Source organism: Excalfactoria chinensis, chromosome 3, assembly GCF_039878825.1.
Source record: "Excalfactoria chinensis isolate bCotChi1 chromosome 3, bCotChi1.hap2, whole genome shotgun sequence".
Classification (NCBI taxonomy): domain Eukaryota; kingdom Metazoa; phylum Chordata; class Aves; order Galliformes; family Phasianidae; genus Excalfactoria; species Excalfactoria chinensis.
The window spans coordinates 57,423,953-57,438,414 of NC_092827.1; the positions used below are offsets into that span (position 1 = coordinate 57,423,953).

Genomic DNA, 14,462 nt, shown 5'->3' on the forward strand with positions numbered 1-14,462 from the left:
AATGCCCATGGTATTGAAAAATTCATTTTGTTATGCTGCTTTCCACTGCACGCAATTTTGCCACTCACTAGCACCTTTTCCACATAACTTAAAAGTACTAACAAGGCCATCCTTTCCCTCCCCAAGAATACTACATAATCCCAATAACTGTTTGAAAGGGATGAACTAATTTACAGACCTTCGCAAACTTAATCTATTTTTGATCCACAATAAATTAAAATAACTTAAAAATCCTTTACAGCTGTATTTGTGGAAAAAATGTACTAGTGCAGATAGTAGTTTTGTTGTGGCTTCCATGAATTTACTAATTTTAAAGCAAAATAAGTTTGTTGAATTTAATGTGGACTTCAAATGAACATTTTGAATAGAGCGCTGCTCAGAAAGCTAGGATTTTCCATGCCTCTCCACAGCTTCATAAAAACAGTCCTCATTAACTACAGATGTTAAGCTCTGGACGCTAAATTCCCTCTCCAAAATAGAGTTCAGGTCCAAGTTTGCAGCATCAGAGTGGCTGTCAAGGGACTGGTGACGTTCCTGCATTGCCATTAAAGTTCCCCTGTTACGCTTTGTGCTGTTTACTTTTCGCTTCACTGGGCAGAAATGGCCACGTATCAGCTTTGGATGTTCTCCTATCTTGAAACCATCTCCCTCCTCCTTTTCTGCAGCTTGATCTCGTTCAGAGTCAGTACTGGGTTCCTCCGAAATCTTCAGCCGTTGGAACTGAATTTCAATGTCTTTAGTAGGGCTGCCCTTCTTTAGGCTCTGATAGTCATCTTCATCATCATCACTGAGGATATCAGATTCTTTGACAAGAGCATTGGAAAAGTCGGAGGCACAGCTCTGTACGTGTTGATCAGGGGATGAACTTTTGGGCTCCTGTATGCTCTCTGTGGTGTTGCAGCTGCTGCTCTGTGTGCTGCTGCTCAGGCTGCATTCATCAGAGTCCTGGAAGGTGCCTTTCCCCTGGTCGCCATTCCATTCACTGCTGGGTGAATTCTTCAGTACCTTCAAGGACCTGGTGGAAGCTGTGCAGAAGAAGGCAGTTTTATCTTTTCATCTAAACATCTGGTTATACCGTCAGTCTCAACAACCCACTTCCAGTCACATTGTACGGTCTCATTCAAGGCCAGGTGTCAGCATTCTGATACCAACAGGGTAATTAAACATCACATTTTTCACTCTTACCTCCTCTAGAGTTACATGCTTGCCTTTATGTGCAGGCATATATACCTCATGCACTGGAGGGTCAAGTTGGAGGCATGAGTTGAACTGTCCCTGAGTCTGCCATGTAATGGGGATTTTAGTCAACTGAACACATGAAGAACTAGAAATACTAGTAGCCAACTGGTAGATAAAAAGCCTGAAGCCTGTGCTTAATTAATTAGGGTATGTGCTGGGATGCAGATAAAGAACACAAAAAGAAACAAGAGCCCTGTATTTTGTTATTTATTTTAGCTTTAAATGTTAGCAGGGCTGAGACTCTAGAGATAACCCAGAGGAAAGAAGACAGTATTCCGCATGCCAAGGGGAGCCTGTTTCTAACCAACAAAATGGGGGCTTATTAACATTTCCCTTAAGATAGCTAATGACAAATCAAACATGACAATACAGTGAGAGACAGCAAGCTTGCTTATCTCTTCTAGCCCTTGTCATATACTGAGTTGTGGAGAAACTGCTGCAACTACTCAACCTGAAAAAGAAATGGAATTTGTGGGTCTGACACATGACACCATACAGCCACTTCAACAACCGTGAATCATCTGCCAGCTCTGGATTCCAGCCTCCATTTTTCACTTCGAGAACCTGTTTCTTACCCAATTTAGCTGTCGCGGGCACGCGGTTCTTGAGTGGGACGAGGCGATCTTTACAGGCTTTGTCCAGAGGCAGCTCACATTTTATGTGACGTCTGAAATTCTCCCGCAAGATAGAACGGATCACCTTCACAATGTTAGTCTTGTTCTCACAGTCGCTGCAAGTTTAACAGAACAGATAATCTAATTTTCACATCTGAAAAAAGACAGCTGCAATCAATTCAGCCTCCTGCTTTCTGTTGATGTCCTTTAATGCAGTGGCTTTTTTTCTAATTGCTTTCCTCAGTAGTAGTTTGGCAGTGAACGTGGTTCTGTGTTGTTAGGCATGTTACACTCTTTTGTGCTTTGAGATCCTTGTTACTTCCTTTAAAACAGCTTGAAAGAGACTTCAGGAACCAAAGGATTACCCTTGGAGTGGTGTTATCAGATTAGGGTCAGGCAGTTTCTACTAAGCAACCAAGAGTCTAGTAAAATTAGTCTGCCCTTGTCGTACTGAAATTTATGATACTACACCTGTGCAGATTTCCATTGGATCAATATATCAAGTTCAGTGTAGTTTCAAATTGCTGAATCTGTTATATCTTATGCAGTTAAACACTGGCTTAGTGACTGGGTTTAAAGACTAATAACAGCTTTAGAAGTGCTAATATAAAGGTCACAGGCTGGAGGGGTCTTCTACTTTTTTTATTCATTCATGTAATTTCTCCAACTTCCATAGAAAGCTTACCTGCTACATAACTGAAAAATGGTTTCAGGCCTGCCTTCCAGTTCTGACTTTGTGTGAATCAGTTCCCAGATACAGCTGTTCTCTGTTCCTGTGCATAGAAGAAAGTGTTATTTTTGTATATACTTCACAAAACCTTCAGCATTAGAAAGACCCGTGGAGAGCTCCTCTTCTCCTGAAAGCAGTGTTAACATAGGGTGTGGTAGATCCACAGATCTCATCTGAGGTAGAACCCAAAAGAATGTTCCCTGAACACCCTAGTTCTAACAGCCTTGCAGGGCTACCTTTGAAAACTCTACCTTCTCTCTTTCCCATGTTCTTATGCTTCTTGCTGCCTTCCAGCCTTAGAAAACCTTCTCCCATTTCTTCTAAGGCACCTCGTGACCCTACACAAGGCTCAGAACTGGATAGGATCATAAAGATCATCTCAGAGAAAACAAAAACATGGCCTTCTACTACACCAGTTACACAGTCAGCTTCCCACACCTGAAAAAATACAAGACTGCACACAGAAAGGGCATTACCAGGATGTCAGGCAAGGTAAATCCCCATCCTGTTCATGGTATCTTCTTACTGGGAATTTTCATTCTGTCATACCGTCATATCACCCTGCATCTTCCTTAACTCAGGGAAGAGGGATGAAGCCAGCATATGGAACTGAGAAAGTCTGTTTATGAATCAGGTCTGTGTTCTCTGAGGTCAGACAACAGTAGATACTACTTTTTCCATACCTGCCTATTTCCAGCAGCTCTAAAATGACATACAGAAGAAGTAGTGCTAAAGAATCCCAGAAAAGTATTCATTCCAGAGTTTTCAGTACAAGGGAATTAATTACCTGCTGTGTTCCCAAGCCTAACTTGAAGAGCAGATAGAGGAATCAGCCAGCGAAACTTAAATGGATCCAAGTCACCGTAATTATGGGCAGCACGAACATTAGTAGGCTGCAAAAACAAAAACGGGGATATTCCTAAGAAATGAAGTGGTTCTTTTTTACTTTAATTATAGACCCATCACTAAAGAGAAACCGTAGCCCCCCCCTCATGTGTGCTTGTAAATGTAGCTGGGATGGTGATAAACACAGCCTTGGAATTTGTAGTTGCTTCAGCTTTTAAAAGCACTTGTTTTTAATGGATAAAAGTAATGCTTATATGTAAATGCTACCAAGGAACAAACTTTCCATGAAGAAATAGTCTAGGGACTGTACATTAGCAGAAAATGTTAATCATGCCACCACTGCTGCTACTTCTCTTAAAGCCCTTTCATCTCTTACAATTGGCAGGTTGCTGCCGCTGATACTCAGGATATAGTTTTGTAAATGGGGCCAGAGGAAGTTACATTTACAATGCTCGCTTTCCTTTCAAAGTGACCAAAGGTCTATAAACAGAGGTCTTCAACCCTCACAGTGTTAAGGTAGGCCATGATAAAAGCCATTGGGAAGGAAGCTATTCCTGTATAGTAGTGTTTCATCCCTGACAAAAGGAATGCACTGGTGACATACAGAAAATACTGGAGCTTACTAAACAGCACTAAAAACAATCAAACAAAAAACCCACAACAACTACAACTTACTGTTAAAACAAGTGCTCAGTATTTGTGTATCTGTGCTAGTTAATATTCCAGCCCAGTGAGAGGAGGTGGCATTTTACCACAGTCACTCCCCCTTCAACACCAGTATGATCCATTCTAAACTACAGCAGGATCCACCACAACTCACACCAGACTTACCATTTTCTTTTTCAGTTTGTAGTTCTCTTTATACACCAGTATTACAGCCCTCTTAAAAACTAAAAAAGAAAAGAAAAAGGAAAGAAAAAAAAAGAAGACTCTTAATTGCAGATACGATATTCAGGGAAAATATTATCTTGAAGAAGCTGAATATTCAAAGTCATAACATGAGATAAGCAGAGTGGTCGGGAAGTATCTACACTGTATTAAAGCACTGAGGTTTTCATCCCACATTTGTTCATGCAACAGCAACGTTTATTCTCAGATTTTCCGATGAACTTTTAGGATGAAGTCATTCTGCACTTGCATTATGAAACTACTGGCAGCCTGGCTCTTGCAAGTCTCCACACAAACAAATTGAGCTGATGTAGTTTAGACATAAAGATTCAGGTTTTCTTCTGAATGGATGCCTTCAATCAGAGTGAAATGCCAGTACTAAGAGACGACTGTGAAAAAGGATGATAAGTCTTCCTGCAGGCCAGCTTTTGTTCAGTTAGAAACAAACATTCATCTCAGTTCCTACTTCTCCATCTGAAGGGACTCTGTCTTCCACAGCATCTGACTGGAACGGCTCACTAATAATCTCTCAGCCTCCAGTGAGGCAGGGGCATGTTCTCACTAATCAATAAGGAGAGAACAGAAAAGCAGGGACACTGAACATGCATCTGGACTATGGGATAGCTTATAGGTATGGTATAGGTAGCTGTGGGCATAGTTTCCTCCAGTTCCATGTATTAAGTGCACTTCTCAAGCTGCAGTAGACTAAAGTGGGAATAAAACTAGGTTTCCCAGGTGGCAGACGAGCAGTCAAGTTAGATCAGGCCAGAGTCACTTCATTTATTTATACACACCCTGCTGGGAACTCCCACTTCCTGGGCTTAAGTGGCTGGCATGTATGGATCACTGAGAAGCTCATCCAAGTGAATATGTGGAAGCAGTTCACACTTGTTCTTCTGTTTAGAAGCACTCTCTCCCCCTATCTGTCATGCTTAGAGAAACTTGGAAACTCAGATAAACTTGTCTCTCATGAACCTGGAGTTGTTCTCTGGGTCCAAAGACATTTTAAATAGATGTAGACAAGTGCCTAGTATGTTTCAGTGGAACCTTTTGATTACTTAGGTACTAAATGATTAATAGTATGTATACTGTTCAGTAAAACTTTTGGTTCCGTGCTCTGATTTCCACTTACACATTTCAGGTTTAAATCATCTGAATGAGGCCTGGCAGACAAAACATTTTGATACAGCAGTTGTAGAACAGGCTATCCTGTATTCCCAGGAGTGAAATAAATCACTATTTTCCCACCAGCCTCATTTGAAAAACTTATTTACAATAATATTTTAGAGAGAATGTTGTTGTTTGAAAATAATTGATTTCCATACTAGAAACACAGAGCACATGAGGTTGGCTCACAGAACAGACAGTTAGCAGCAAGCAAATTAAATAGAAATTTTTCACTTGTATTAGGAAATGTAGCAGTTCTGCATATGCTTTCAGATGCAAGTCTAGCCTAGATAACCCATGGTTACAGGGTAAAGAGATAGTGGCTTTAATCTTATGGGAAATTTTAATTTCTTCATCTTTAGATCTGAAAGAGCAGAGTCATGAAGGAAGACACTTACCAAACACTGTAAGTTCAAGGTCTTTTCTTGCTTTACCCAATGATGGGAAGGGATTTAGCCAGGAAACTGTGGAGTGCATCAGAAGTTCTCCCATGGAAAGTTCAGTCACCTGGATTAAATTAAACAATAATTAATTAACAACAGACAAAAATATAAGCAATATACACCAGTGCCACAATCCACAGGTGGGAGTAAATATTAAAACGAGTACACATTGATAGCATTAATGATATGATTTCTGTACATAGTGAGCAAGACAGGGAGATCTGTACTATGGCAAGAAAGCATGAGTAGTCCCCCTAGGTTGCTCTGAAAGTAATACCTCCTATTTATTTCCATGGAAAATACAAAGAGCACAATAACACGGATTTGATGGAGCAAACTCTCAACTACCAAAAACGAATTTTTCAACAATCAGTTGATTCACATGGATGAGCTAATTAATATGCTCTTCATTTTGTGGTGTGACAGATGTGCATAGCTGTCTGGAATGTGGCTTGCCTTTCACACTGCTGTCACCACTGCTGAAACACACCATCCACCTCCTCACTGTGCTCACACCTACTGTTTGTCTCTATTAGAGTTTAGCAAGTGTCAATGAATGTCAGTGGGTGCAATGTTTTCCACGTGGAGGAATTCAGTGATGCACCTTTGCTTCAAATGCACTTCTGTGCTGAATGCCATTTGTCAGACTGCCCCTCTGCTGCTATCTGTCCCATGGCAACAAAACAAAACAGAATACTGGCAGAAAGGGTCAGCCTGTACAGCCATACCACCACCATCTGCTTCTGACTTTGTGGGCCAACAGGATAAATTAGGAGGCATTACTTTCACAGCAGCCCTTGTAAAACATAATAACCATAAAAGTAATAGCATCTAAGTTATGGATGCTCTAGTTCTTACTATTAGCTTACTAATATATCTTACTATAGCTTCAAGATTAAGTTGACCTGATGATCTTTCTACATATAGCCAGTTGTGAACTGGCTGATTTATTAGAGGTAAATGTCTTTATAGAGTAATTAGTATTAATGATACTGCCAGTGGCAGAATTAATGCAGGTCTTGCCCTCCAAGGCTCTTCTTTCTTCAGTGGACTACACTGTAAAACTGAAGAATCATAGAATCATAGAATCACCAAGGTTGGAAAAGTCCTAAAAGATCATCCAGTCCAACTGTTGAATAATATCTCAGGCTGTCAAGTTTGTTTCCTATAAATGATGAGAAACAAGATTGGTAGCGGAGGTCAATTGTCTTTAAGCCATCTTCATAGTCAATCTCTACCTCTACTGATTGTGTCTGCTTCATAATTGTTTGATGTAAATTCCTAAGCTGTTCCTGCCCCAGCTCTGTGAGATGTGTGCACACAGTTCATTCAGCTAATGGCTTTTGCTCTCTCAGATACCCATGGACGCCTCAGTGCCAGAAGTGTAGAGAATGAGAATAACAGACATTAATGTGAAATCCCTAGAATTGCCACTCTGATTTATATGGGTGAAAAAAAATGTCTTAAGAACTTAAGAACTCAGAAGCATAAAATCTGAATGCCTTTGGGCATGGATTATCTCTGCAGCACTTGAAAAGAGGAAGATGTCTTTATTTTCTCCTACTGAGACTTAACGTCTATGCCTGCTTGCAATTCTTGTCAGTCCAGAAGGCTGTCTGAAAATTTTTACTGTAACCTGCTGACAAAAAGAAGTTTCACAGGCAGATATGAAATGGAAGTCAAAATATTAAAGGAGAATGAAGGACACACAGCACAAACAAGTTCCCAAAATTACTTCAAGAAGAGATAAAGACTTCAACAGCTAGAAGAATAATGCTTCAGGAGTGAATAAAATATGTTGTTCCTTCTCTTACCTCCTTCTCTGTTCCACTTTGATCTGCAACCAGTTGATCAAATACAGTGCCATAATCTTCATATATCTTCTGCATCTCATTGATGTGACTTGCTACTTTTTCCATTGCCTTCAGCGCTTCTGTAAGGTTTAAAAAATTCATAGACAGCTATGTAATTCAATTGTATTTTCGAACCATGTCATTTTGTATAGAACTCTACTTGAGGCAGCCAAAATCATGCAGCATTCCCAGTTTGTTGATCCGAATTCCAGCTTTAGATCAGTGCTTCTCATAGCAGCTGCAGAAAGTGCGTTTCCTGATCAAAGTGAAAAATGCTTATCTGATCTCTTAAGTGCCTGAACAGATAGCAGTACGTGTTCTAGGGATGAATATTCATGTATTTGGGGTTCAGAACAACATGACAGGAGACACAGTTAGGTTTTGTATCTTGTATAAATGGGGCCACTAGGCTATGCACTCATAAGCACCCACACTAGAATAAATAATTCAATGAGTTTTAACAAAAAATAATTTAATTTGGCTCATTGCAAAATACATAAATAAATATAGTGCTAGGCTGTGCAAATTCATCGCTGGTTGTTATCCACGAAATTAAATGCTGATAGTCAGGTTTCATTTAGATTTTGTTCTCTATGCAAAGAATGACACTAGATTGCATTACTTTCTTGTTAATCAACAAAGGAGTTGGATAAGGGCACTAAATAACCCTATTCCTTCCAGCTCTTAATGGTGTAGTCTTTTAGCAGTTTGGCATTCACCACTGACCTACAAGCAAGTCATCCTCAACCTGGCTGTAATGGCAAAATATAGTATTAGAAGCTCCCCTTTGAAGTCAATAACAGTTTCATGACTTTTTGCTGACAGAGTATTTGGCCTGAATCTATTTTGTTAAAATGAAAATCGATCCATGAAATTCATCTCTGGACTTTAATCCGTATGGTGCTGACAGACGTGAACTGAAATTTGTCAGGGTGAAATCCCAAGCATCTGAGCCTAGAAAAAGAATCTGATATATATATATATTGGGGCAGCCACATATTTCTGCGTGTGAAGACTGTGAAGCTTTGACACAGAACTCTTTCCACACAAGCAAGAATCACAGCCAAGCCTCAAACAACTAAAATTTCCTTCTGTGATGCTGCTAAAATTTAACACATTTCAAGAACTGACTAAATAACCACAAGTTATTTCCAAGTGGAAAAACAACATAATGAACTTCTGTCACAAGGATTAAGGAGAAAGACCCCAGTCCTGTTTGTCATGACAAATTCTGGCTGTACCTATTTCTCAAAGGGACTTGGACATACCAAGTGGGAATTTATTGCTAAAAGCACAATAAAGCTACTTACTGTTTGTAATGAGAGAGACTGAATTCTCTCTGAGTTTCAACAAGCTCTGTGCTATCTAACAGAATGGCTACCTGCAACTTTAGAAAAGGCTGGAAACCAGACTTAACTCACATTCATTCCTGTAGAATTCAAGAAGTTACCTGTCAAATGATAGTGCTCTTCACTCTCGTTGTCTGTCAGAGACACCAGCTCTTTCAAAAGCAGAGGATATTTCAGCACTCTCTGAACAGGCTTTATGAGATACGACTCCAGCGTAGAGGAGTGTTGCTTTGTAGGATTGCGAGCGTCCAGGAAGGCCTTAAAGGCACTGTCTGTTTTGGCTACATACAAATGAATGGGTTGGTCAGTTGAACGTGGACGTCATAGTGTAAAAGCACAGAATTGCAACTTGTGACCAGCATCAAATACCTCACATTTTTCAATAGATGCTTTACACTATTCTTTTCATTGTAATTTTCTGCATTAAACAATGTATGGAACGGCTAAGAGAGCAATCATCTAAAGGTGACATTATACCTCTGCACTGCAGGCCTCTTCTGCATCAAATTAAAGTGAAAGAGGAAGTAATTCCTCACTTTGGTATTCATTGCAGCTTTGATAGACATCCATCATTTAATGTGCAAGCATATGCAAACCAAATATAGCTGTTGCTTTTTGGAGTATGAACTAAATCTGCAGACAGCACAAACCTGCGGCAGATGTTTCTGTTGCTATTCAGGCTACCGCTTAGTTGTCACAAAAGAAATCTCATCCCTTCAGTTCTATACCGTGCTAAGGCAGAACTGCAGATCTCAGCTATTTCTATTGAAAGATATCCGATTAGTCCTTCCTTTGTACCAATATTTGCCACAGGTCAACAGAGTTTGTTACAGCATTGCACAGAAGTTTAAAGTCATGCAAATGAATTGTAGTAATGAAGACAATGAATTACCTCTCTCAAGAACTTTCTGAACTTTGATGTGGTTGGCACAAAAGCCACTGTACAGTTTAAAGTGGTCAGCGTAATACAGAAATGATCCTCCCAGAGAAAACAGCAATTTCTGAAATCAACACAATCAAAATATTTACTTTATTATTACTATTGTTACTTTATTTTACATATATATATAGATATATATTTACTTATATAAATTACTACTTTATTATTACCAGAACCCAAAATAAACATTCAGGTATGTAACACAGACACTCAATGGTGTATCTGCTGTCTTTCTACACATACCCTGGAGTATATATATATACATCCTATATATACTATATCCTAGAGTATATGTATATATACATATATGTGTGTATATATATACACATATATGTGTGTGTATATATATATGTATGTGTATATATATATATATAAAGTATATTACATGAATACATTATTCATAGTAGCTCCATGATGCTTCTTTGTTTCTGCAGACTTCAGCCTATTTAGGCACAGCCTGCAGTTTTCTCATTTCTCCCTGAGCAAACACCACCACTGTAGGCATTGTCTTACTGTATCTTCGAGACAGCACAGGAATAAAAAACTATAGACATGTAGCAGGTACATTGTGCTGGGAAAACACATGTGTGCTTGGGAGCAGAGCATGAAAATGGTTAAATCAGAAGAGATAGTGTAAAACAAACACAGGGTTCCTTTCCAACTGTTTTCCTTGTTTTGGGCAGGTGATAATTACAGGGCACCTCTGCTTTCCCTGGATGAAGAGGAGGATGGGAAGATGTGGGAGGGACTGAATCATGAGGAAGATCTTTTTAGAGAAATGCTTCTTACAGCAAAGATAAGAAAGACAAGTAGTGATGGAGGAAGAGGTGGAGGAGGAGAAGAGAGCAACCTTCTCTCATCTTTTTGATCAGTGTTTGCTCCACAAAAAACAACAAGGGTCAAGGAGACCTGCCAGCAATCTCTCCTAGATTTGTGGCAATGCCAACATCTCTGGGGAACCTTCTTCCTCAGTTATGTCAAGTACTGAGTGGTGCCACTGGGAAGAAGACAGCACAGAGAGGGCACAGACATCTACACTTCTTAGATGTGACCCTGTTAGACCACAACATGAGAAACTCATCCCTCATTTAAAAGGAAAAGCTCCCAGTCTGCAGCAGGTGGACTGGGCATAGCAGGGGGCACAAGGCAGGGCAGAATTAGGCATAGCAACAGTAACCTTTCTACAGAAGTTATGCTTTGTGTAAGCACTGCTACTTCATATCGTACTCAAAGTCTACTCTGCATCGTCTGTCTTAAATCCTTTGCCACGGGAAAGAGGGAAAACCATGGAAAACAGCACTCATCTTCCACTGCTGATAGGTTCAAACAAAAGCAACCATATGAAACAAAATTTTAAAGCCAAATGTCCACAAATGTTTCCAAGCAAACAATAAGTTATTAAATAACCACATATTTACCCGGAACTGAGATGGTGTCTCCAGCGTATTAAAATCTGAGGAAGAGGATATTCCATCTTCAAGGGTCTCCAAAAACACCTTCTGAAAATCCAGCATTTCTGGCAGACTGCCGAACAAGGACTCCATCTGTGAAAAAAACATTAGTCTATGACATACAGCATTCCATACAACTACCTTTGGTCTTGAGAAAATAGTCCACTAAGTAGATATGGCACACCAAAAGAGGTTGCAAAGACCACTAACATATTCATTCATATCTTTCAAATGCATTTTATTTAAAAGTCACTATAAAAAAGCAGAGATTTCTTAGCAGTTAAATGAGAAGTACAAGTGCCATATTTAACAAGTGATATAAAAAGTGAGAAAGAAAGACACATACAGGTGTAAATCCTATTGTTATATGCACTGTTTTCTGTAGTGCTCTTAGCAATAAAAAGCAAACAAAAAAAAACCCACAAGGTCTTAACACATGAAAGTATGGAAAGAACATCTTTCAGTAATTCCCTCACCTCATCTTGTGTAAGGAAGGTTTCATTCTGAAGAGGCTCCAAATATAGCTCAAAGAGGCAACTCAAGTCCTGCAAGAAACAGAATTTATTCACTTTTTATGTAACTGTTTGAATTTGTTCTTTATATGGCAACTGTGGGAATACAGGTCATTTCAGGAATAAGTTAGAGATACAATTCCACTCCTGTAACGAAGTCACCTGTGTGTTGTTAGCACTACAGTGATGGCTGAATTAAAAGCAAACTGATTTCAGTGTAATGTTTCTGTTTCATCCTTCAGGATTTCCAGCTTGATTATTACAAATGGTATTTTAGTAAAGCATGAGGAGGAAATGTTACAGACGTTGGCTTTCTGAAGATCTGTGTATGTGAGCAGTATCAAATATTCTAATCATGCATGTTAGATAAACTGTATAGTCATTCATTTAAACATCAGCAACAATATTTGTCAGGACATGTGACATTTTAAAATCCTATTACATATTAAAGCATTCAGTTATATTGCCAAGTGATGTAATTAGGGGCTTTTTCAGCCACTTCTTCAAAGAATTGGTGCTACTTTTGAAGACTTACTATCCCACACCAAAGCATGACAGCAGGGTAGGGGACCACACTGCAGGGCTCTGTGACCCTGAGGAAAGAAATGGCAGAAATTCTTCTGGAGAAGGAATAATGAGCATCTCTGAGAATCCCCATAAAAAGCATTTACAGCCAGACAGGATTTTTGCTTGGTGATACCACATATTACAGTGACCTCTGTGATCTCCTTTGTTCAAGTGATTTCTCCATAAGAAACACCAGCTGGACATACACAGGGGGTAAAGCTACCTCAAGCTTGAAATCCTATGGTTGTGTTAGTGTATGGATGGATACATTAAAAACAAGACTGGAAGTTTCTCTTGTTTCCCATACACATTACTGCAATGAGCACTGATATCAGCAAGTATGAGTTTTGAGATCAAGTGCAAGAGATGATTCCTCCTTGCTGAACAGCAATGAAATCAAAGTTCATTTCTTTTGGCTTTAATTCTGTGCTTATAAAAAGGGAGAAGGAATATCCAACAAATCATGGGCTTACCAGTCAAAAGAGAATTAACGTATGAATGTTAGACCCAACTGGAGTTGCACCATCTAGCTTTGCTGATTCAAAAATAAAAATGCACTGTTCTTGACAATTAAACTTCTTTAGAATTTGTAGGAGGTTGTTCAACTCTACCAGGATTTTTACTTTTCTTTTCTTTTTCATTTTGAAAACTATGAAAACATCCCCCTGGAAGACTCTAATGTTAAGATTTTGCAGATAACCACTCCCTGCTAATTACCTCTTTTAAATCTAAGCACAAATTGACCAGAACTAGAGTGACCAGATCAAATCCTACACCAAATATTACAGCCTATAGTAAAATATAATAATAATAATAATAATAATAAATTAAAAAAAAAAAAAAAAGACAACAGAAACAATCACGTAAGCAGACTCTGTGTTATGACACCGGTTATATAAAGACAAATATAAAGACAAACATGAAATATATTAGGAACATCTACAAGTCATGGTCAGCTTTAAAAAGAAGTCTGTATCCAGCCAGACTTCATTACCTTGACATAAGATTTCTCAGTATCCATAAGTTCTTGGATGACTTTCCTCAGTCTATCTGCATCAGAAAGGTGGCGAGCCAGTGGTCGTGGAGGTGGATCCTGGTTGTCCTTCTGCCCTTCCATGCTGTTCGTCTGGACCTCTTGGAAGTTCCGGCACAACGCACTGATCTGTTCTGCGCTCTGTTAAATGAAAAGAGACCAAGTGCTGATGTTCTAAAATACAAACTGCACAACTATTTTTAAATTCCTCAAATTTTGCTTTTCTTCCAAATTCACAAGCCAGCATGGGCTTATTTTTAACCAATACTTATCCTGGATTGCTTTGAACAGCTTGAATTTGTAACAGACCTAGATTAAAACAGTAAAATTAAGTGAAAAATTTCTAGTGCTATTTCAGTGTACATAATTTAAAGTCATCAGATACACACTTGTGAGATGCAAAAGATGGGAGAGCACACATAACTCATATGATTTGATTCTAATGATGCCAGCATCACACTGTTTTTAATCTCTTCACATTTGCAACACTCATTGCATCAAAACAGAAAGAATTAGTAGATAAAGATCTTCTAAGCAGGTGGAGTCTCTGGATGTTCACCACTTGCACCTGCTAGCAGCTTATGCAGGCAATAGTCTTTAATGCTTAGTCTGAAAATCATTCCGCTGTTCTTTTCACTATATAACATTTTCCTGAAAACCAGAATACTGCTACAGTGACCTAGCTCTACCTTAGCACCTGTTGATATCCACCTTTTTGTACCACACAAAACAATTTCTCAGTGTTTGCTCTCATGCTCTCCCAGAGATACTGGACAGTCACCTATGCTGTACCATGCATAATCTTGCAGCTAACTAATGCATTTAAATGA

At 39.1% G+C, this 14,462-nt stretch overlaps 1 protein-coding gene across 6 annotated transcripts in view; it reads right to left on the minus strand.

The window, feature by feature from the left end:
- Window positions 1–384: 384 nt before the first annotated feature.
- The window catches only part of TIAM2 (TIAM Rac1 associated GEF 2), a 133,749-nt gene continuing 119,671 nt past the window's right edge, over window positions 385–14,462 (minus strand). For all 6 annotated transcript variants that reach the window (XM_072333786.1, XM_072333787.1, XM_072333789.1 and 3 more), the window contains 12 exons: window positions 13,594–13,773; window positions 11,997–12,065; window positions 11,488–11,613; window positions 10,022–10,130; window positions 9,231–9,410; window positions 7,742–7,860; window positions 5,883–5,991; window positions 4,261–4,319; window positions 3,371–3,476; window positions 2,539–2,626; window positions 1,815–1,969; window positions 385–1,025 (listed from right to left, as the gene is read on the minus strand). In XM_072333786.1, coding sequence (XP_072189887.1) covers window positions 385–1,025; window positions 1,815–1,969; window positions 2,539–2,626; window positions 3,371–3,476; window positions 4,261–4,319; window positions 5,883–5,991; window positions 7,742–7,860; window positions 9,231–9,410; window positions 10,022–10,130; window positions 11,488–11,613; window positions 11,997–12,065; window positions 13,594–13,773 — 1,941 coding nt within the window. The remainder of the gene's footprint in view (window positions 1,026–1,814; window positions 1,970–2,538; window positions 2,627–3,370; window positions 3,477–4,260; window positions 4,320–5,882; window positions 5,992–7,741; window positions 7,861–9,230; window positions 9,411–10,021; window positions 10,131–11,487; window positions 11,614–11,996; window positions 12,066–13,593; window positions 13,774–14,462) is intronic.